Source organism: Ambystoma mexicanum, chromosome 3q (genome assembly GCF_040938575.1).
Source record: "Ambystoma mexicanum isolate Mex_15411 chromosome 3q, UKY_AmexF1_1, whole genome shotgun sequence".
In the NCBI taxonomy this organism is placed as follows: Eukaryota; Metazoa; Chordata; class Amphibia; order Caudata; family Ambystomatidae; genus Ambystoma; species Ambystoma mexicanum.
Window position 1 is genome coordinate 222,148,693 of NC_090926.1, and position 15,543 is coordinate 222,164,235.

The 15,543-nt window shown below is 44.6% G+C and overlaps 1 protein-coding gene across 2 annotated transcripts in view; it reads right to left on the minus strand.

Moving 5' to 3' along the window:
- DCTN2 (dynactin subunit 2) overlaps positions 1-15,543 on the minus strand; it is a 752,351-nt gene that overhangs the window by 662,156 nt on the left and 74,652 nt on the right. For both annotated transcript variants that reach the window (XM_069653593.1, XM_069653592.1), the window contains exon 2: positions 341-409. In XM_069653593.1, the coding sequence (XP_069509694.1) occupies positions 341-409 (69 nt within the window). The remainder of the gene's footprint in view (positions 1-340; positions 410-15,543) is intronic.

The window sequence follows — 15,543 nt, forward strand, 5'->3', positions numbered from 1 at the left end:
GAAACAACATTCAACTTGGGAGAATATAAAAGGGATAATGATGAAAGCAGGAACTCTTGTGTTAAGGGCGTTTTATTTGAGTAATGCAGTGGTTTCGTTTGCAACATACAGTAACTGAATTCTCCCTTGTGCACACTTCTATTCTAAACAATAGCTAATTAGAGTAATCCTCTGGGAACTCGGCATGGGGCAGACACCCTGTAAAGAAATGTTGGCTTTCATCTAAAAATAAAAAGTTCTCTAAGCCTGGGTATAAAACATTTTGCAGTTGAGGCTACACAAAAAAGTAGTCTAAAATATACATATAGCCACCATGCAAACCGCCAAAACGTTACCTTACCGCATCAAACTCAGCTTGGTCATCTTCAGGTAGATCACTCGTCTCATAGATGTCAGGCTCATTTCTGGCCTAAACCACAGAAAAAGTCAAATGAAACAGTGTTTTAATTAAACATCTCAGAAGATAACCCGTTTTTAAACAGTTCATGTTGTACAATGGCGAGATTAGTAGCCTTTTTGTGTCACCTTTACCAGTATACATTTTAAAAATTAAGCTAGGATTAGAGAATTGTGTTCTTTGAAGGCAAGGTCTGGGTTTCGCATAGTAAACAGTCTTGCTTGATTTTCCTTCAGAGGCTATTGTCAATTAAGTGCTAGTACATTTTCGACCGAGAAGGAAGGCAACAGAATACTCTTTATAAGAAGTAGGGAATCATGATGTGAAAAATATTTTGGTTTTCCTTCTCTGAGCCAGACAGGTGCACCTCTCGAGAGACCAAATAGAAAAGCATAATAACAAGTCACAAAATTAAAAGACATTTGAAACCTCTTCTGCAATTAAACAAGGTATTGCATAAAAACAATGCATTTTGGCAGGGCAAGCTGTTTAGTAGGCCCTGACAGATTCGTCTATCGTAGCAATGGCCAGGATAAACCCAAAGCAGTGCAACATAATTCTGACCATTGCCATCACATTGCCCACTGAAATGGTAAGAGAGCATACTAAACATAATGATGAACTCAAACATGAAGTCCTAATCTAATGAAATCTGACAAAGCGCACAAATGGCATTTATAGAAACTGATTTACCTACTCGTACACCCCCATTATTAGATGTCTGGTCTCATCCTCATATTCCATTAGGTGTGGCCGGACAGTTGCGATAGGCAAGCTGTAACGCTATAGCCTCTCCATCTCTCATATATATATTTTAAGGAACTGTCATCCAACTCCCCAACACTCCCCTATAAGAAGGTCCATCCTCCAAATCTCATTCTATGTCTGCCTAAGAAATGACAAATAAGGATTACAAAGGCATAACAAACTTCACTATGGGAAGGAGGGTCAAAAATACTACAATGACTAAGATACAAATTAGAGTAATGGTGATGACCAATAAGTACTCAGGCCGAATCCTCTCCAGCATGAATGACAAAATATGCCCAAAAAAGCAGCTTGTAACATCGAAAAAAGGAACGAAAATATGGGCCAAGCTCTACTGCACACTACTATTATTATTATTATTATTGTATTTATTGAGCGCAGACTTAACTTCGATAAGTAACTGAGAACTTTACAGAGGTATACACCATTACAGATACATAACGGAGCACTTTAGAGGTGTACAATATTAGAGATGCATAACGGAGTGCTTTTTGGTAACAACAGAACATGTATACAGAGAGGGTAGGATACAGAGGGGGACATCTGTACCGGTTGGCGGGGAGGAAAGCGACGGGCGGCGTCAAGCAAGTCAGTTGGCACGAGGGGCGGCGTGACGGCCTAGTTGTTGAGGAGGAGAGACTCCTTGAAGAGGGGTACTGGAGTTCTTTTCAGAATTGTAGGAGCGCGTGGGCAAGTCTGATGCGGATGGGTATGAGCTTCCATGGTCTTTGGGCGTAGGCAGAGAAGGCTTTGTAGGCAGAGAAGGCTTGTTTTCTGGTTCTTTCCTTTTTGCAGCAGCAGATTTCAAGTCGGCACGTGTCCTGGCTTCTGGTGGTGCGCTGTCCGATGTAGATGCAGAGGTTCTCAGTGAGGTAGCTGGGTACCTTGAGGGCGGCTGCCTTATAGATGATGCAGCAAGAAATGAAGGTGATTTGTGTGTGCAGTGGGAGCCAGTGAAGGTCGAGGAGTGCCGGGGTGATGTGGTCGTATTCCTTGCTGAGCCGTGCGGCCGCATGTAAGACACTTCTCAGGGGTTCAAGGGAGGATGACGCTAGGCCTTCGAGAGGGTAATGGACCTGCGCTTTAACACTGGATCTAAATCTGTCCAGAGGGAGGAAGCCTTTTTGGCAAAGCAATGTGGAAGAGCAAAATCGGATGCCTCTGTGGACCTTGGTCTAATATGTCCGTTAAGTCATCCTGTTGAAAAGGAGGACCAGGTCTACTCCATCCCAAATATTCGACTACTTTGCTCATTAATTGTCAAAATGAGCTATCGGCATGAAAAGCAGGATCTGCCTTTCCAAATTCTAGCTAAGGAGATGTATCTACCCAGTGGTTGATTGTAGTTTCTCATACAGATCTTTAAGCCTAGATTCATCTGAGATAAACTCATCTGGCACATTTGGAGTGCCATGTTGAAGACCAAAAAGGTGTTTGATCATCATCGGATGGTTCATGTTCTTCATAGATTGAAGAAATCTTTTGTGGCAGAGGCTTATAAGATTTCTCTTGTGTTGCCTTCAATGGCTCCAAAAAAAGTCGGCCTCGAGGCCAATTGCGTCGAAGTCTTCGACTTAGGTGTCGACTTAGTGTTGATGGCTTCGATATGGGTGTCTACTGCCCTCCTGGCCCTGTCCTCATTTGAGAAAGACCTACTCCTCATACTAGGGGACAACACTAAACCTTCCTCACAAGTACTCCTATTGGGTGATCTTAATCTTGGCCTTAACCACCTTTCTGAACTACCAGCTTGCTCCCTAGCCAATCCCTCACCGCACTCTTCTTTGTACAATGTATTCAAAACCCCACACACATCTAAAGGGCGATCTCTTGACCGGATAGCTGCAACAACTGCCATATCTCCATCAAAGCTAACTCGCCTTGCCCCTGGTCTGACCACAATATCATCTCATTCTCGCTTCCCTATGGTCCTCACGCCAAACCCCCAACTACATCGCTCGCCCCTCCGTAGCTTGTTGCTCTAAGACTCACTAAAGAAAACCTCTCCCCTTGTCTCGATGCCCTGAACCCTGACGACTTGGCCTCTACTGACCCCATATTCTTAGTCGACCTGTACTCCAAAACTCTGCTGGTACCAAAAAAGCTAAGACTGTTATTCACTCAATTTCATGGTACAACACTGTTCTAGCCTCCCTCAGAACTGAAAAAAGACATGCAAAAACTTGCTGGAATAACAACCCCACAGAAGACTTCAAACTCCAGTTCTCAAACCTGTCCAAACAATACAAGCAAGCCATTATCCAAGCTAAAGCCAGCACCTTCAACACCAGAATTGCTAAACCCAACTCAAACTCAAAAGAACTCCTCTCCATCATTAGAGAACTTAAAGCCCCTATCCCCAAACCTCCAGCCTAACTAAAGATGCTGCCTGGTGCAACAATATCCAGGAGACCCAGCTGTTAAAAAATAACACGCTACAAAAGAAAATCTCTGCCAAAGAAACCATCCTTGCCCATCTGCACAGGCTCTCCCATGCCCCCATCCTAAATAAGCCTAGAGTCCCCCTGTTCACATTCAACATAATTACCACACAGGAATCACTGCATTCTCCTATGCCTCAAGCGTTCATGCTGTAAAGGTGATGTCTGCCCAGCCCCCTTGATCAAAGAATGTGCTGAAACATTAGCCCCCTTCATTGCGGTTTTCATTACGCTTCCTTCAACTCCGGGCTGGCTCCAGCTTGCCTAAAGGAAGCCTGGATCCTCCCGCTTCTAAACAAACCCACCCTTGATCCTACCTCACCCAATAACTACCGGATCATCACTACAGTTCCCTTCCTCCTCAAAATTCTTGACAGGGCGGCCTACATCCAAATTCAACATCATCTCGAGTCTAATCAAATCTTTGGCATGCGTCAGTCTGGTATCCGTCCAGGACATGGCATGGAATCAGCGCTTCTAGACCTGAAAATCCAGATGGACGATATCAGAGACTGGGGAAAGGTAGCCTTACTCCTCCTCCTCCTTGATCTGTCTGCTGCTTTTGACCTGGTCGATCAGAACATTCTATGGCAACATTTCATCTCCTCAGCTTCCTTGTCTACGGAAGCAGCCTCATGGATTGCCTCCTTGCTCGATTGCAGAGTTATGAAAGTCTTCGCAGAAAATGCCTGTGCATCACCATCCCCCATTAACTGCGGGGGGCCCCAAGGGTCCTGCATGTCTCCCACAATGTACATCATCTTCACAAAGCCCTTCCTCGATCTACTAGACTCCCTCGGCATTGCCTACACAAACTATGCTGACGACATACAAATCCTCCTTGCCCTATCTGGATCCTACTTTGATGATGCTGCTACACTAAACCTCACCTATGCCATCATCGAAGCCTGGATGGATACTCATGGCCTCAATGATGAGAAAACAAAACTTCTCATCACTAGCTCCACCTCAGCACTGAAGCAACTAAACCCTCTGTACTCATTGATGGCTCAGTGATACCAGTCTCTGCATCCGTGAAAAACCTTGGAGTGTACCTTGACTCGACCCTATCCCTCACCCGCCAAGTCAACGCCATCCCCTCAGCTTACTCCACCAAACTTAACAATGCTGCTAGACCCATCCTCAGCAATGACAGCTGTCTAACCATCGCCCGCTCAGTGGTGGGTGCCAGGTTAGACTATTGCAACGCCCTGTCCACCGGCACTTCATTTCACAATCTAAAGAAACTCGAAACTATACAAAACAATGCCCATCGCACAGCCCTGAACATTCCCCGATCAGAGCAGAAAGGTCCACTGGCTCCCCATAAAGAAAGAATCACTTTCAAGACTCTCGCCATCTCTCATAAATGCATCTCCAAGTCTGCCCCCTCCTTACTTGTCGCACATCATCACCATGTCCCAACCCTCCAGGCCCACCAGAACCCCTTACTCTCACAGGCTTGTGCAACCCAAATTCAAACGTGCGAAAGCAGGAGGCACAAGCTTCCCAGTCATTGCAGCCAAGCAATGGAACTCCCTCCCACCGGCCCTCAGAGCTGAAGGTTCCTTCGGGGCCTTCCTCAAAGCACTGAAAACGTGGTTGTTCAACTAATCTGCCATGTAAACTAAACTGTAACCTGCTTGATACTGCATGAACGATGTACACTGACTGCTCCTCTGTAACCTTATGCCTCATCACCTTCGGGCCCCATGTTACTGGCTCTATAGCGCCTGGATGTTTGAGGGCTTGTGCATGCTTTACAAGCGAAATAAATAAAGGTTCCGACATCAAGGGCGTTGATGGAACTGATTTTGTTTTTGTCGAAGTTGTCTTCGACAGAACCCTCCAAGGGCTGGACTCTCGACTTGTCGAGGTCCTCAACACCTTTTCACTCTTTCGAGGCTTCAAAGGCTCTCGATGTTCGCCAGGCTTGCGTCCCAGACTTGAGGGTGCACAGGGTTTTGCCTTAGACTTCCCCTTGTCGTCTTTATCCAGAGTGACCAGGACATGGTCTTTCTTCTGTTCTTTCGAGGGAGTAGGGGCTTCTCTCGAAGAAGAAGTTCATCATTTCCCTCCGAAACTCTTCCCATTTTGCTGGGCAGTCAGATTTAGTTGGGCATGTTCTTCTCTCGGGTGAGGAGTCACTCGAGGAAGGAGGAGAGCTAGGACATCTTTTCTTTGACTTCCTGGAAGAAGATCAAGAATGACGCGAACGACTTCTCGATCAAGATTTCTTCTAGCTTTTTCGACGAGGAGAACCTCTAAAGTAATCAGAAGTATGTTTATTTGGGACAGAAGAGGATTTAGGAATTCTACCCATCACCAATTTACCTTAACGCACTCTCAGAGCCTTGTTAGTCATCACCTGACAGGATTTGCACTAATTCGTACAATGCTGTGTGCCGAGGCACCACAGGCAAATGCGGTGGGGGTCGTGATGTGCATCTTCGACCCACAATCCTGACAGTTCTTAAAACCCATTTTGGGCGTCGATGGAGTCGACGGTGAAGACATCATGATGTTTTTTATGAAACGAACCGAGGCGTGCCGTAATTTCTCTCAAAGCAAAAGTTGCATCGGAAAAACAATACTGAAGACAACGGGCGCTGCACGTGCTACATATACTGCGGATGATGACTACTCGGCGGAGGCCTTCGAGGGACATCGAGTCATTGACGCTACCGCACAGTGCCCTTTGTCAAGAAAAATGTTTTCCAAAGCAGCTGAAGCTGGAAGATAATTATCAAAGATGAGGACTAGGTGGGAGGACACAATCCATTTGAATAGGTAGTTTGTAGAAGTTAAAACACATAGGAATAGGATATCCCTGTGGTTTGTAGGTCATTGAGTGTCAATGAAACTGATAATCCCATTAAGAAAATAGAAGCCCTTTCTCATTTTGGAAACATCAAATAGTCTTGCTTCAGGAGACTAGTGTGAGACAAACAGAAGATAAGAGGGTTCAGGTTAAACAGAGGATTGGTTATAGTACCTTTTCGTAGCCACCCAAATTCAGTCTAGAGCATTATTCATCCTGGCTAGACAAAGACTCGGAGAAGAGACAGGTAACAGCCCTCAAAAAACGAGTTAAAGATGTGGTGAATGCCCAACTACTGACCAAATTCCGGTGAGTTTAATTTCACCAAAGACTTGCCCATTGCCATCCTAGACTTTAGCTGTAATGGCGTCATCATAGGTGAGGACTGGAATTAATTACTTAATCCAGCACCAAATATATTGGGTTCCTATGGCATCAAATAGACCAGAGCGCAAGACCCTCTGAAACTTCCTAATGGATAGATGTAGGAAGGACTACACATTTACGTCTGTCAGACATAGCTCTTTGTCTAGAATCAATGCGACCTGCATCTCTTCGACCCTTGTGCAGAGCATGGTCTCTGTAACAATTATTTCAAGTGGTTTCTGGGTTCACAAACTGCTTTGGATATGCTGCAATACTGGAACATTGATTCTTAATTCGAGAACATGGAAACAACTCTAGGTAAGCTACTAATCCTCACTAAGGAGCAACTGGATAAATACTTCCAGCTAAAGATAGAGTAACACTCGATGGTCACAGTTTGTTGTGTCAGGACCCCAGTAGTTACCAGTGCAAAGTCTAAGAAGACAGTCAATGACAAATGGATTGTTTCGAAAAAAGGGAAATAAAAACTCAGCGAAGCGATAAAAGACAAGACCGCCTCCCTCAGATGCATTAGCAGCGCCAAATGACACAACAAAATACTTATGCAGAGACATGAGTTAGATTAAGACTGCTTATTTTACTATAAGGAGGCAGAGCGCATATCGCAAATACCTAATCTAAAACATGTTTCGTTTTTTTTTCAAGGTTTTATGGGTGGTCCTTGTGTAATTGGTGACGCAGCTTGCCACCGCCTATAACCTTTAGTGGTCATAGCGCACTCCGAAGGATACAAACCCATACATAAATTCTCTACTTCTGAGGAGAGAGCAAGCCATAAAAACAGGATAGCTTCTATGAATTGGGAATTACATTGGATGGAATACTCCATCAAATGATTAGGCAGAAACCTGGCATCAAAAAATAGCACTTCCATCAAAAGAAAACATTTGGAATTGATGCTAAAACATGGAGGATATCGAGTTCATTGGTTACTACAAATGTGGATACACAGGCAGAATGTCTGAAGAAGCACCATAGTTTTAGTGCATTATTTGAGAAGGCAGACCTCCCCAGGTTAACCAGACAACAGCTACTGGAATATGATCAATTTCAGAGAAAATAAAAGAGACAATAAAAACGGGACAGGTTAGGGAAGATGGCTTCGTTGCAGAACACTATAAAACATGTGCAACCAGACTGATCATTTACCTAGTAAAGCTGTTATATCAACTACTCATTGGCTTGTCATTCCCTCACTGAGGGATGCGGGGACAGTTCCTATCCAAAGGCTGTAAATGAAGTTAATCTGCCTTTCAGAGACTGTCCACCCTTTACTTAAGACAGAGAGCGCAAATTATCTCTTGTTTACTTTAGGAGGTTCACTAAGAGGAAATAGGTAAGATATAAGAGAATACTGGAGAGTTATAGCTGATCTAGGAATATAAATTATACTGGAATAAGATTAGAGAGGAGTGAGGGACACTACACGCTCTTAAAATTGTAAGAAAGCTTGTAATGAGTTATTTGGAAACTGATTGAACAAGATGGACTTGGAACGACTTATCCAAACAATGGTTATGAATGCTTGTGGAACCAAATCTGGTCTGGATAGGTATTGTGGCTACGCTCTCCATAATGGAAACCTACCTGTCTAGCTTCATCAAGCTACCAATTCCTGGAAAGCACTTCAAAAAGATTGTGGAGATAGTTGCGAGAAAAGATGGGAATAGCTGTGAAGGGTCTTCTGAATCTTGGTATTGGAAGCTGCTTGACCTAGGAACAGGTTCCGAATTTAGCGCTGGCAGTCAGTTATTTTCAAGATAAGAATTTGTATTTGCCAGTTAAATCAGAAAGGTAGCCAGGTACTTGACTAGTGCTTTATTATTTAACATGATTTCTTTTTTAGCATACTCTTTTGAGAGTGATTGATGGAATTGGGCCCAAGGTCAGCTGCACTTACAAATGTCACCGTCGGGAGTCCGGGGGGCAGAGGGGGATGGATACAATATTTCCAATCCTGCTAAGGCTGGGTCCTGTGGACACATGCTACAGTTCCTCAAGTGCCTTCCTCCAAGTTCACAAAGCAGTCATGCCCGTCGCAGGGCCCCCTGCTTTTCTATAATTCCATGAGCACAACACCCTTGGGACAAGATTGAGGAAGCCTTAGACACAAAATGTGTCAATTGACCCCAGCATTTATCAAGCCAGATCTCTGATATGCTATGCTGTGAACATTATTGAAAAAGCACTTATTTTGAAATATTTATTTTAGATGAACGTTTGCCATCTCCTCTTAAAATAAATTAAAAATGTTTTACTTGACAACCGAGGACTTAAATGATTTTAGCACATATTTTCAACTTGTAGAGCTTTAGAAAAATAGGCTGAGAATGTTCTCATGGGGTGCAGGAGCAGGATTACACATCTGCACGTGTGTGCTGGATTGGTGTGTACTATCCATTCACCCAATGCCTATTTCTATCTGCTGTGTTGAAGACATGATTCAAATTTGCAAATCAAAGGGGGGTCTGGGAGTCTCTCTACCAGCAGGAACACAGCCCATTGACCTGTTCTTGGGTGGATGGCCCCAGGGAGAGTCTCAACAAGTCTTTAGCTCACTGTCCCGTTCACAGAGGAAAAATATCCCTGCATATCAGTCTTTGTCCTGCCCAGGGGCGGTCCAGCACCGAAATGCTAGGCAATTCTTCTCTGAACTAGAATACCAACAGCAACCCCAGACACGTGTTTCGGCCTGTCGGGCCTCATCAGTGTGGTGGAGCTGTGCCTCTCGAACAACAGTGAGAAAGGGGTCCACGTCTGGATTCCGCTGGTAACTTAGGGTGAGACCCAAAGTTACTTAATATGCAAATCAAAAGGGGGTCTAGGAGTCTCTCTACCAGCGATGAGGAGCAGCCTCACATCATTTACGGTGGCCTAGCGCCAAGCTGATGCCAAAGCCTTGCGATGCCCGGTGCGTCCAATGCGCTTCTTATGCCCAAAAGGAAAAACCCAGTGACTCACGATAAACATTTGTGGATCGAGAACAAAGAAACAAAATTACCCATTTGCTTGAATATGGCAATCGCCCGATGTTCTCGGAGCGTTTATTGTGAAATAAAAGTACTTTACAAGTATAGTTTTATATTCAAAATTGGGACGCGCTGTGGTGTGAGATGATGTGTGTTGTTATTCCGGGTTCTGCGTCAACTTAATTTAACACGTAGGCGATGACTGGGCACGTTTGGCTATGCTGCCCAGTAACGTCATGGAGATAGGCGGAGAATATCACTAGGTTTGGTGATGTCAGCCTCAGGGGCAGGGAATACAATTTAGTGCCGCCAGGGCAGTTCAGCTCAGGGCGATGCGGCAAAGGATAAGATTAGCACAAGATGGCCACGCCCTGCTGCCTGATTTTGCATGTGTAAAAATGAGGAAAACTACAGTAAGGTGCATAGGAAATGTTTGTACGATCGATCAACGTATGCTTAAAAACACATGCACGTCGGCATAATAATATTTTTGAGCGCACTATTCCTTTAAAGAGAGTCCATGATAAACTATCTAGATTCTCATTTATCACGTCCATTAAATATTGTCGGATGAAAATTGCGCAAAATTTAATTTTGTAGATTTTAGGTCCTATCTAGATATGTTGGAGGGCTTTATCTGGAAGTATAGTCTTTATTTACCGTCTTGTCTTCCTAATAGTGTAATTCGACATGAGTTAGGACTGAAATCCCTGGGCACTACTGCCAGTTGGAATAAACTGAATCTATATGCCAACATTCTAGATACCCAGCCTATTTTTCTGTGAACCTAAACCATTGTCTCAGTGAGGGTAATGTGGTCGTATTAAATGAGTTTGTTAAAAAAAATTAGGAAGTGCTTAGGACACTGGGTTTCAAATCTAGTGGCTTTATTTACAATCTATTAATGTTTACAAAAAGCTGTTTGAACTTGGAGTCAGACTAAAGATAACATTTGTGGTTACATGCTTAAAGGAATACGCATCCATTCCTAGGTTGAGAGGTTCCTTACCCAAATATTTGCTACGATTTCCTACAAGTAGAGAGAGAGGAATATTTACCTCAGATTTAAGTTTAATTTGGCAACTACTATGGGCCCCAGGAAGGAGATTACCAGATCTGATACAAAGGACTCCTTGGAAACCATGAAGCAGCTTGTGCATCTGAGTCACTGTGGCAAGGAGTGTTGAGACAGAGGTCAACGCATTTCAGTTATTTTAGCCCTTACTCGTTTTTTTTTAACATCTTTACCATTATAATGAACTTTAATCCCCAAGGCCATTTTTTTGTCTGGATGAATTAAATATATTCTCGGTTTGAAATAGTAAATATAGGACCTCTTCACAAGTTGGGTGCAGCGGTATAAATGCATCAGTAATGCTATTACCGCCGCATTACCAAGCCGCCCAACTATGATTTGGACGGACAGTAGGGGATTCACCTCCAGCTCTGAGCTTGGGGGAAACCCGCTTACTTTCCGCCCATTTTCAGTGCAATTACCAAGCGGAATTAGCGTGGCGGTAATTGCGCCGAAAATGCATCATTGGGTCCAATGCACCCAATATAAATGGAGACTTACCGCCCCATTGCAACTTGGTATGCGGAGCTAATAGCGCCAGACCAAGTGGCTGTAACGCTAATTGCGTTGAGCAATCAGCCGGGATTCTGCCCAACTTGTAATGACCCCGATTGTCTTTAAATGAACGTATATCTAAAATTGTATACATACGATCTATGTTTTTGTATCATATTGTGAAAGGTTTAATTTAATCCAGATCAATTTAAATTAAAAAAAAAATAATAATTTTAAAAATGGGTTAGCACAGCCCCAAACAAAGAAATTGAGTTTTTTTCTTTTTGTTTCATTAAACATTCAAATGGAGCTTCAAATATCCTTTATTTTTTATTAATCCATGCATAGTTTAGTGAAATACAATTGGCAAATTAGGCGTTTTTCTTCTCTAATATGTGTTCTCTTTATTGCCCTAAACAAGGAGGCGCTGTTCTCACTTTGCACACATTTTGTAGAAGAACATCAAGAACTAAAAACACATTATCTGAGGAGTTGTGGATGTTATCCTGGCCAGTAGTTCGGACCTAAACACACAAGTAGGAATAACACCTACCGAGACCCATATACATTTGCCAGAAGGAGAGGTCGAAATTGCCCAGACTACCACCATCGGGTCTCTAGCAAGTAGACCGTCAATAGTAATTGAACCACAGCAACCTGACGTCCCTCCGACTCACCTTGCTACTATCCCGATGGACACCTTAACCATAACAGCGGCAACAGAAGAGGATACCATCGAGGCAGAGCACCTTGAGATGTCTCTCTTAGGCTGCCGACCCAAGCAGCCAAATGGTAGTGGGAAAAGGCTGGTGAAAGGAAAAAATGAGGCTAAGGACAGTGGAGTTGGCCAACGAGTTGAAAGGCACTGTAAAGCACAGACGATTTGCCTCTCTAACCCCAATTACCATTTCAAAAGATTTGGGCAATGGGACCATAAGGCAGGCTGAACTTAGGGGCCACCTTGTCAAATAGATAAAGAGTAATGCTGAGGCTGTGAGCGGGCACCAAGAGGATCAGATGCAAGGAATTGGGCGATCTGGCAATAAAGCGGAAACCAGCACCATGAATAACACTCAAAGAGCTACCAGATCCACCTCCAAAAGTCTACCTAGCCCATTATCAATGAAACACATGGCAGTGGACTCCTATAAAGAACGCCCAAGCGATTTCCCAAAGCCCTTGCAAAATTTGAGATCATTAATACCCCTCGATCAATTGGTCAAACTGGAGGAACTGTCCCCAACGGCTGCTAGTCCCTTCCTAAATCGATTCAGACTATTGGCAATATCGAAGGATATCCTGTGGCTCTCATCAATTAAAAGTAGGGATTTACTATGCTTGGAACTACCAAGTGGGACAGTCCCACAAACTGGGCACTTATTAAACTGGCTTCATCTGCCATTGCATCTCTATTCTGTGCTTGTTCACCTGCACTGTTTGAGCTGGGATTTAAACTGACAGTATGCACGATGACAATGAGAGGGGGAGCAAGTTTGGAGTGGCGGAAGATGGCATGGGCTTTGCTGTGAACAACCTGGAACAGGCTGCCTGACCAAGCCAGCAAGGTGATGTTGAAACGATTATACACACAATGAAGATTATCTCTTGAAATATAGCAGGGCTTAATAGCATAATATCTGACCCTGATAGGTGCTACTTTGCCAGGAAATATAAGGTGCTGCTGTTTCAGGAGCCTTGGACACTAAACCCTGTGCATTTCCAAGGTTATGTAAACTATACAATTCCAGCGACTGGGGGCACAAGGGGCAGGCTATCGGGGGGGGCCTGCAGATTTGGATCAACATAAATCTGGAGTGGAAGAAGACAACGGGGAGACCCACTCAACAGATTTGCACGTCCTCCCGATGGCAACAAAAGAGGCGGATTGATTCCTGCTAGTTAATTTCTATAACCGACCCAAATTAGATTTTGACAGGGGAAACTCCAGGAGCTGATCGAATCAAGCATCCCCTTGATCCTTCAGGGAGAATTCAGTATAGTTGCTGGAGATATGAATTTCCAGATTGAACCTCTGAAAGAAACACTAGAACTCTGGGATGACCAAGACGCAGCTTGGACTATTCCAATTCTCAAGACCGCTCCACCCAAAAGGGCCCATATATAGCCGATGAAAACAGCTTGCACTGGTGCGAACCTGAACCTAATAGCCTGCGATGGCAGAACACCAGGTGACCAGCCAGCGAAGGTAACATTCAATGGTTATAATGGCTTGTCGAGTATAGACTACATTTTAATCACAGGCACTAGCTGGTCTAAGGTTCTGGGTTTTGAAATAGTAGAAAGAAGCAAGAGTGACCACTATCCTCTCGTGCTACAATTCTGCATAAGGGCACCAAATCCATCGCCGAAGCCAGATCGGCACAGGAGCCAAGCTGCAACCAGCTTCGACACTGTTAGGAAAACTATAAACTCGGCTACATGGATAAAAAGAGATGTAAAGCCAGAGGTGTATGACTCCATCAAAGATAACCTGGGAAATATCCATAGTAGTGGTTTGTCTAATAAAATGATTATTGCAGAATTTGAGCTAATAAGTAGGAAACTGACCTGCTTCCTAACATATGTACCAGGCCGCCCGAAAAAAGCAAAATCACGGTGCCAAATGCTTGGTATGACGAGGACTGTATATGGGCAAAGCAAGCCATTGTCTCATACAAAAGAGCTGGTGCAGTGCTGGATAAGCACTGCCTTTGGGACCTCAGGGCAAAATATAAGGCCCTAATACTAACAAAAAAATAAATGAGCTAGCCAAAACAAGGTGGCTGGTCCTGCATATGTCATTGGCGCAGGGAGATAGCACCGACTTTTGGAGACTAGTAACATCAAGGGAGTCGAACCCCGAGAAGGCTCTTCAATGGCTCATTGTTAAGACGGATTTCTGAACTCTGTCCTGGTGGCGCAGAAGTTCAGAAGGCCAACCTAATTACTTGGAACAGGGTAACCTCTGGACGAGCCAGACCAATCAAGGTAGCGATCGCGGCGGTCAAGACTAGGTCTCAAGAGGGGTGAGGGTGACTGAAAGCCCGCAATGAGCACACAAAGCAAGATCACTTACAAACTACTCCAAACAGTTGTTATATTAAAAATATATACACATTTATTCCAAGGCCTTTAAAACAATGACCGTAGCGAGAAAATCACAATATAACGATAGTAAACCAACACATACCATATCAACACAATATATATACAAATACGACAGTCTCAAGCGTTAGATGCACGAAATGGGTAGTCCACCTAAAAGGGAAGGAAGACAGGCAGTGCGAAATAATGCTTAGACCCAGTTCGCCTTCAGAGGCACCTAACTAGATGGAAGTCCGAGCCCTGCGAAGAGTGGAGCCTTGTGCTCAAAAGTACCTGCACGCGCTGGTGCCAACGGGCAAAAGGAGAAGCTCTTCGAGGGAAATCAGGCAGTTCAGTTTAGTGCACAAAAGAAGAAGAACAAGTTCCGCGACTCAAGCGCAGCCTCCACAGTGGGCAGAAGCAGAGCGCGAGTACGGAAAAGGGTGCTGTTTGACACAGCGGGGAAAAGCAATGGGCTCCTGCAGGAGGGCGACCAGATCCTAGCTATGCTACTCACCGGTCCCCGATGCAAGCAGACCCAGGCTTCTCCGCGTCAGTTTCAGCAGCTGGCAGGTTCAGAAGAGCAGGGAACGCCTCGTCGTCGTGTTGAGTAAAAAGACGTCCCAATCGAAGAAGCCCGCACAGTTTGTTACCACAGCAGGGCAACGGAGCGGCCGTGTGTATTTGAGCCAAATGTACACTACTCACTTCAGACCTGGGAACGCCAAGTGTACGAAGCGTGTGAGAGTGACAAGGACTCGAAATACTACACAACCTGGCGGCGGTTACAGAGCAAGACTCCCGTGTAAGCTGGTCAGTCAGCTGGATGGCCCAGAGACGCTTCCGAAGGCTTACTGGCAGGAGATGGTGAAGATGCCGAGAATAGCTGTTCCCGCTATTCCAAGGGTCGAAGTACCAGTACAGGCCTTCTGGTTCGATCAAAGGTGAAAAGGGTTTCACAAGGCGACAGCAGTGCAGAGGAGAAGTCCTTCAGCGGGTCACCAGCGATTCCTCGGTCCAGCCTCTTGGTTGCAGGATACTTGGCTCCTGTATTCCTTCGTTCGTGAGAACTCAGGAGATCGACATGGTAGTGGTGTTTCCAGCCC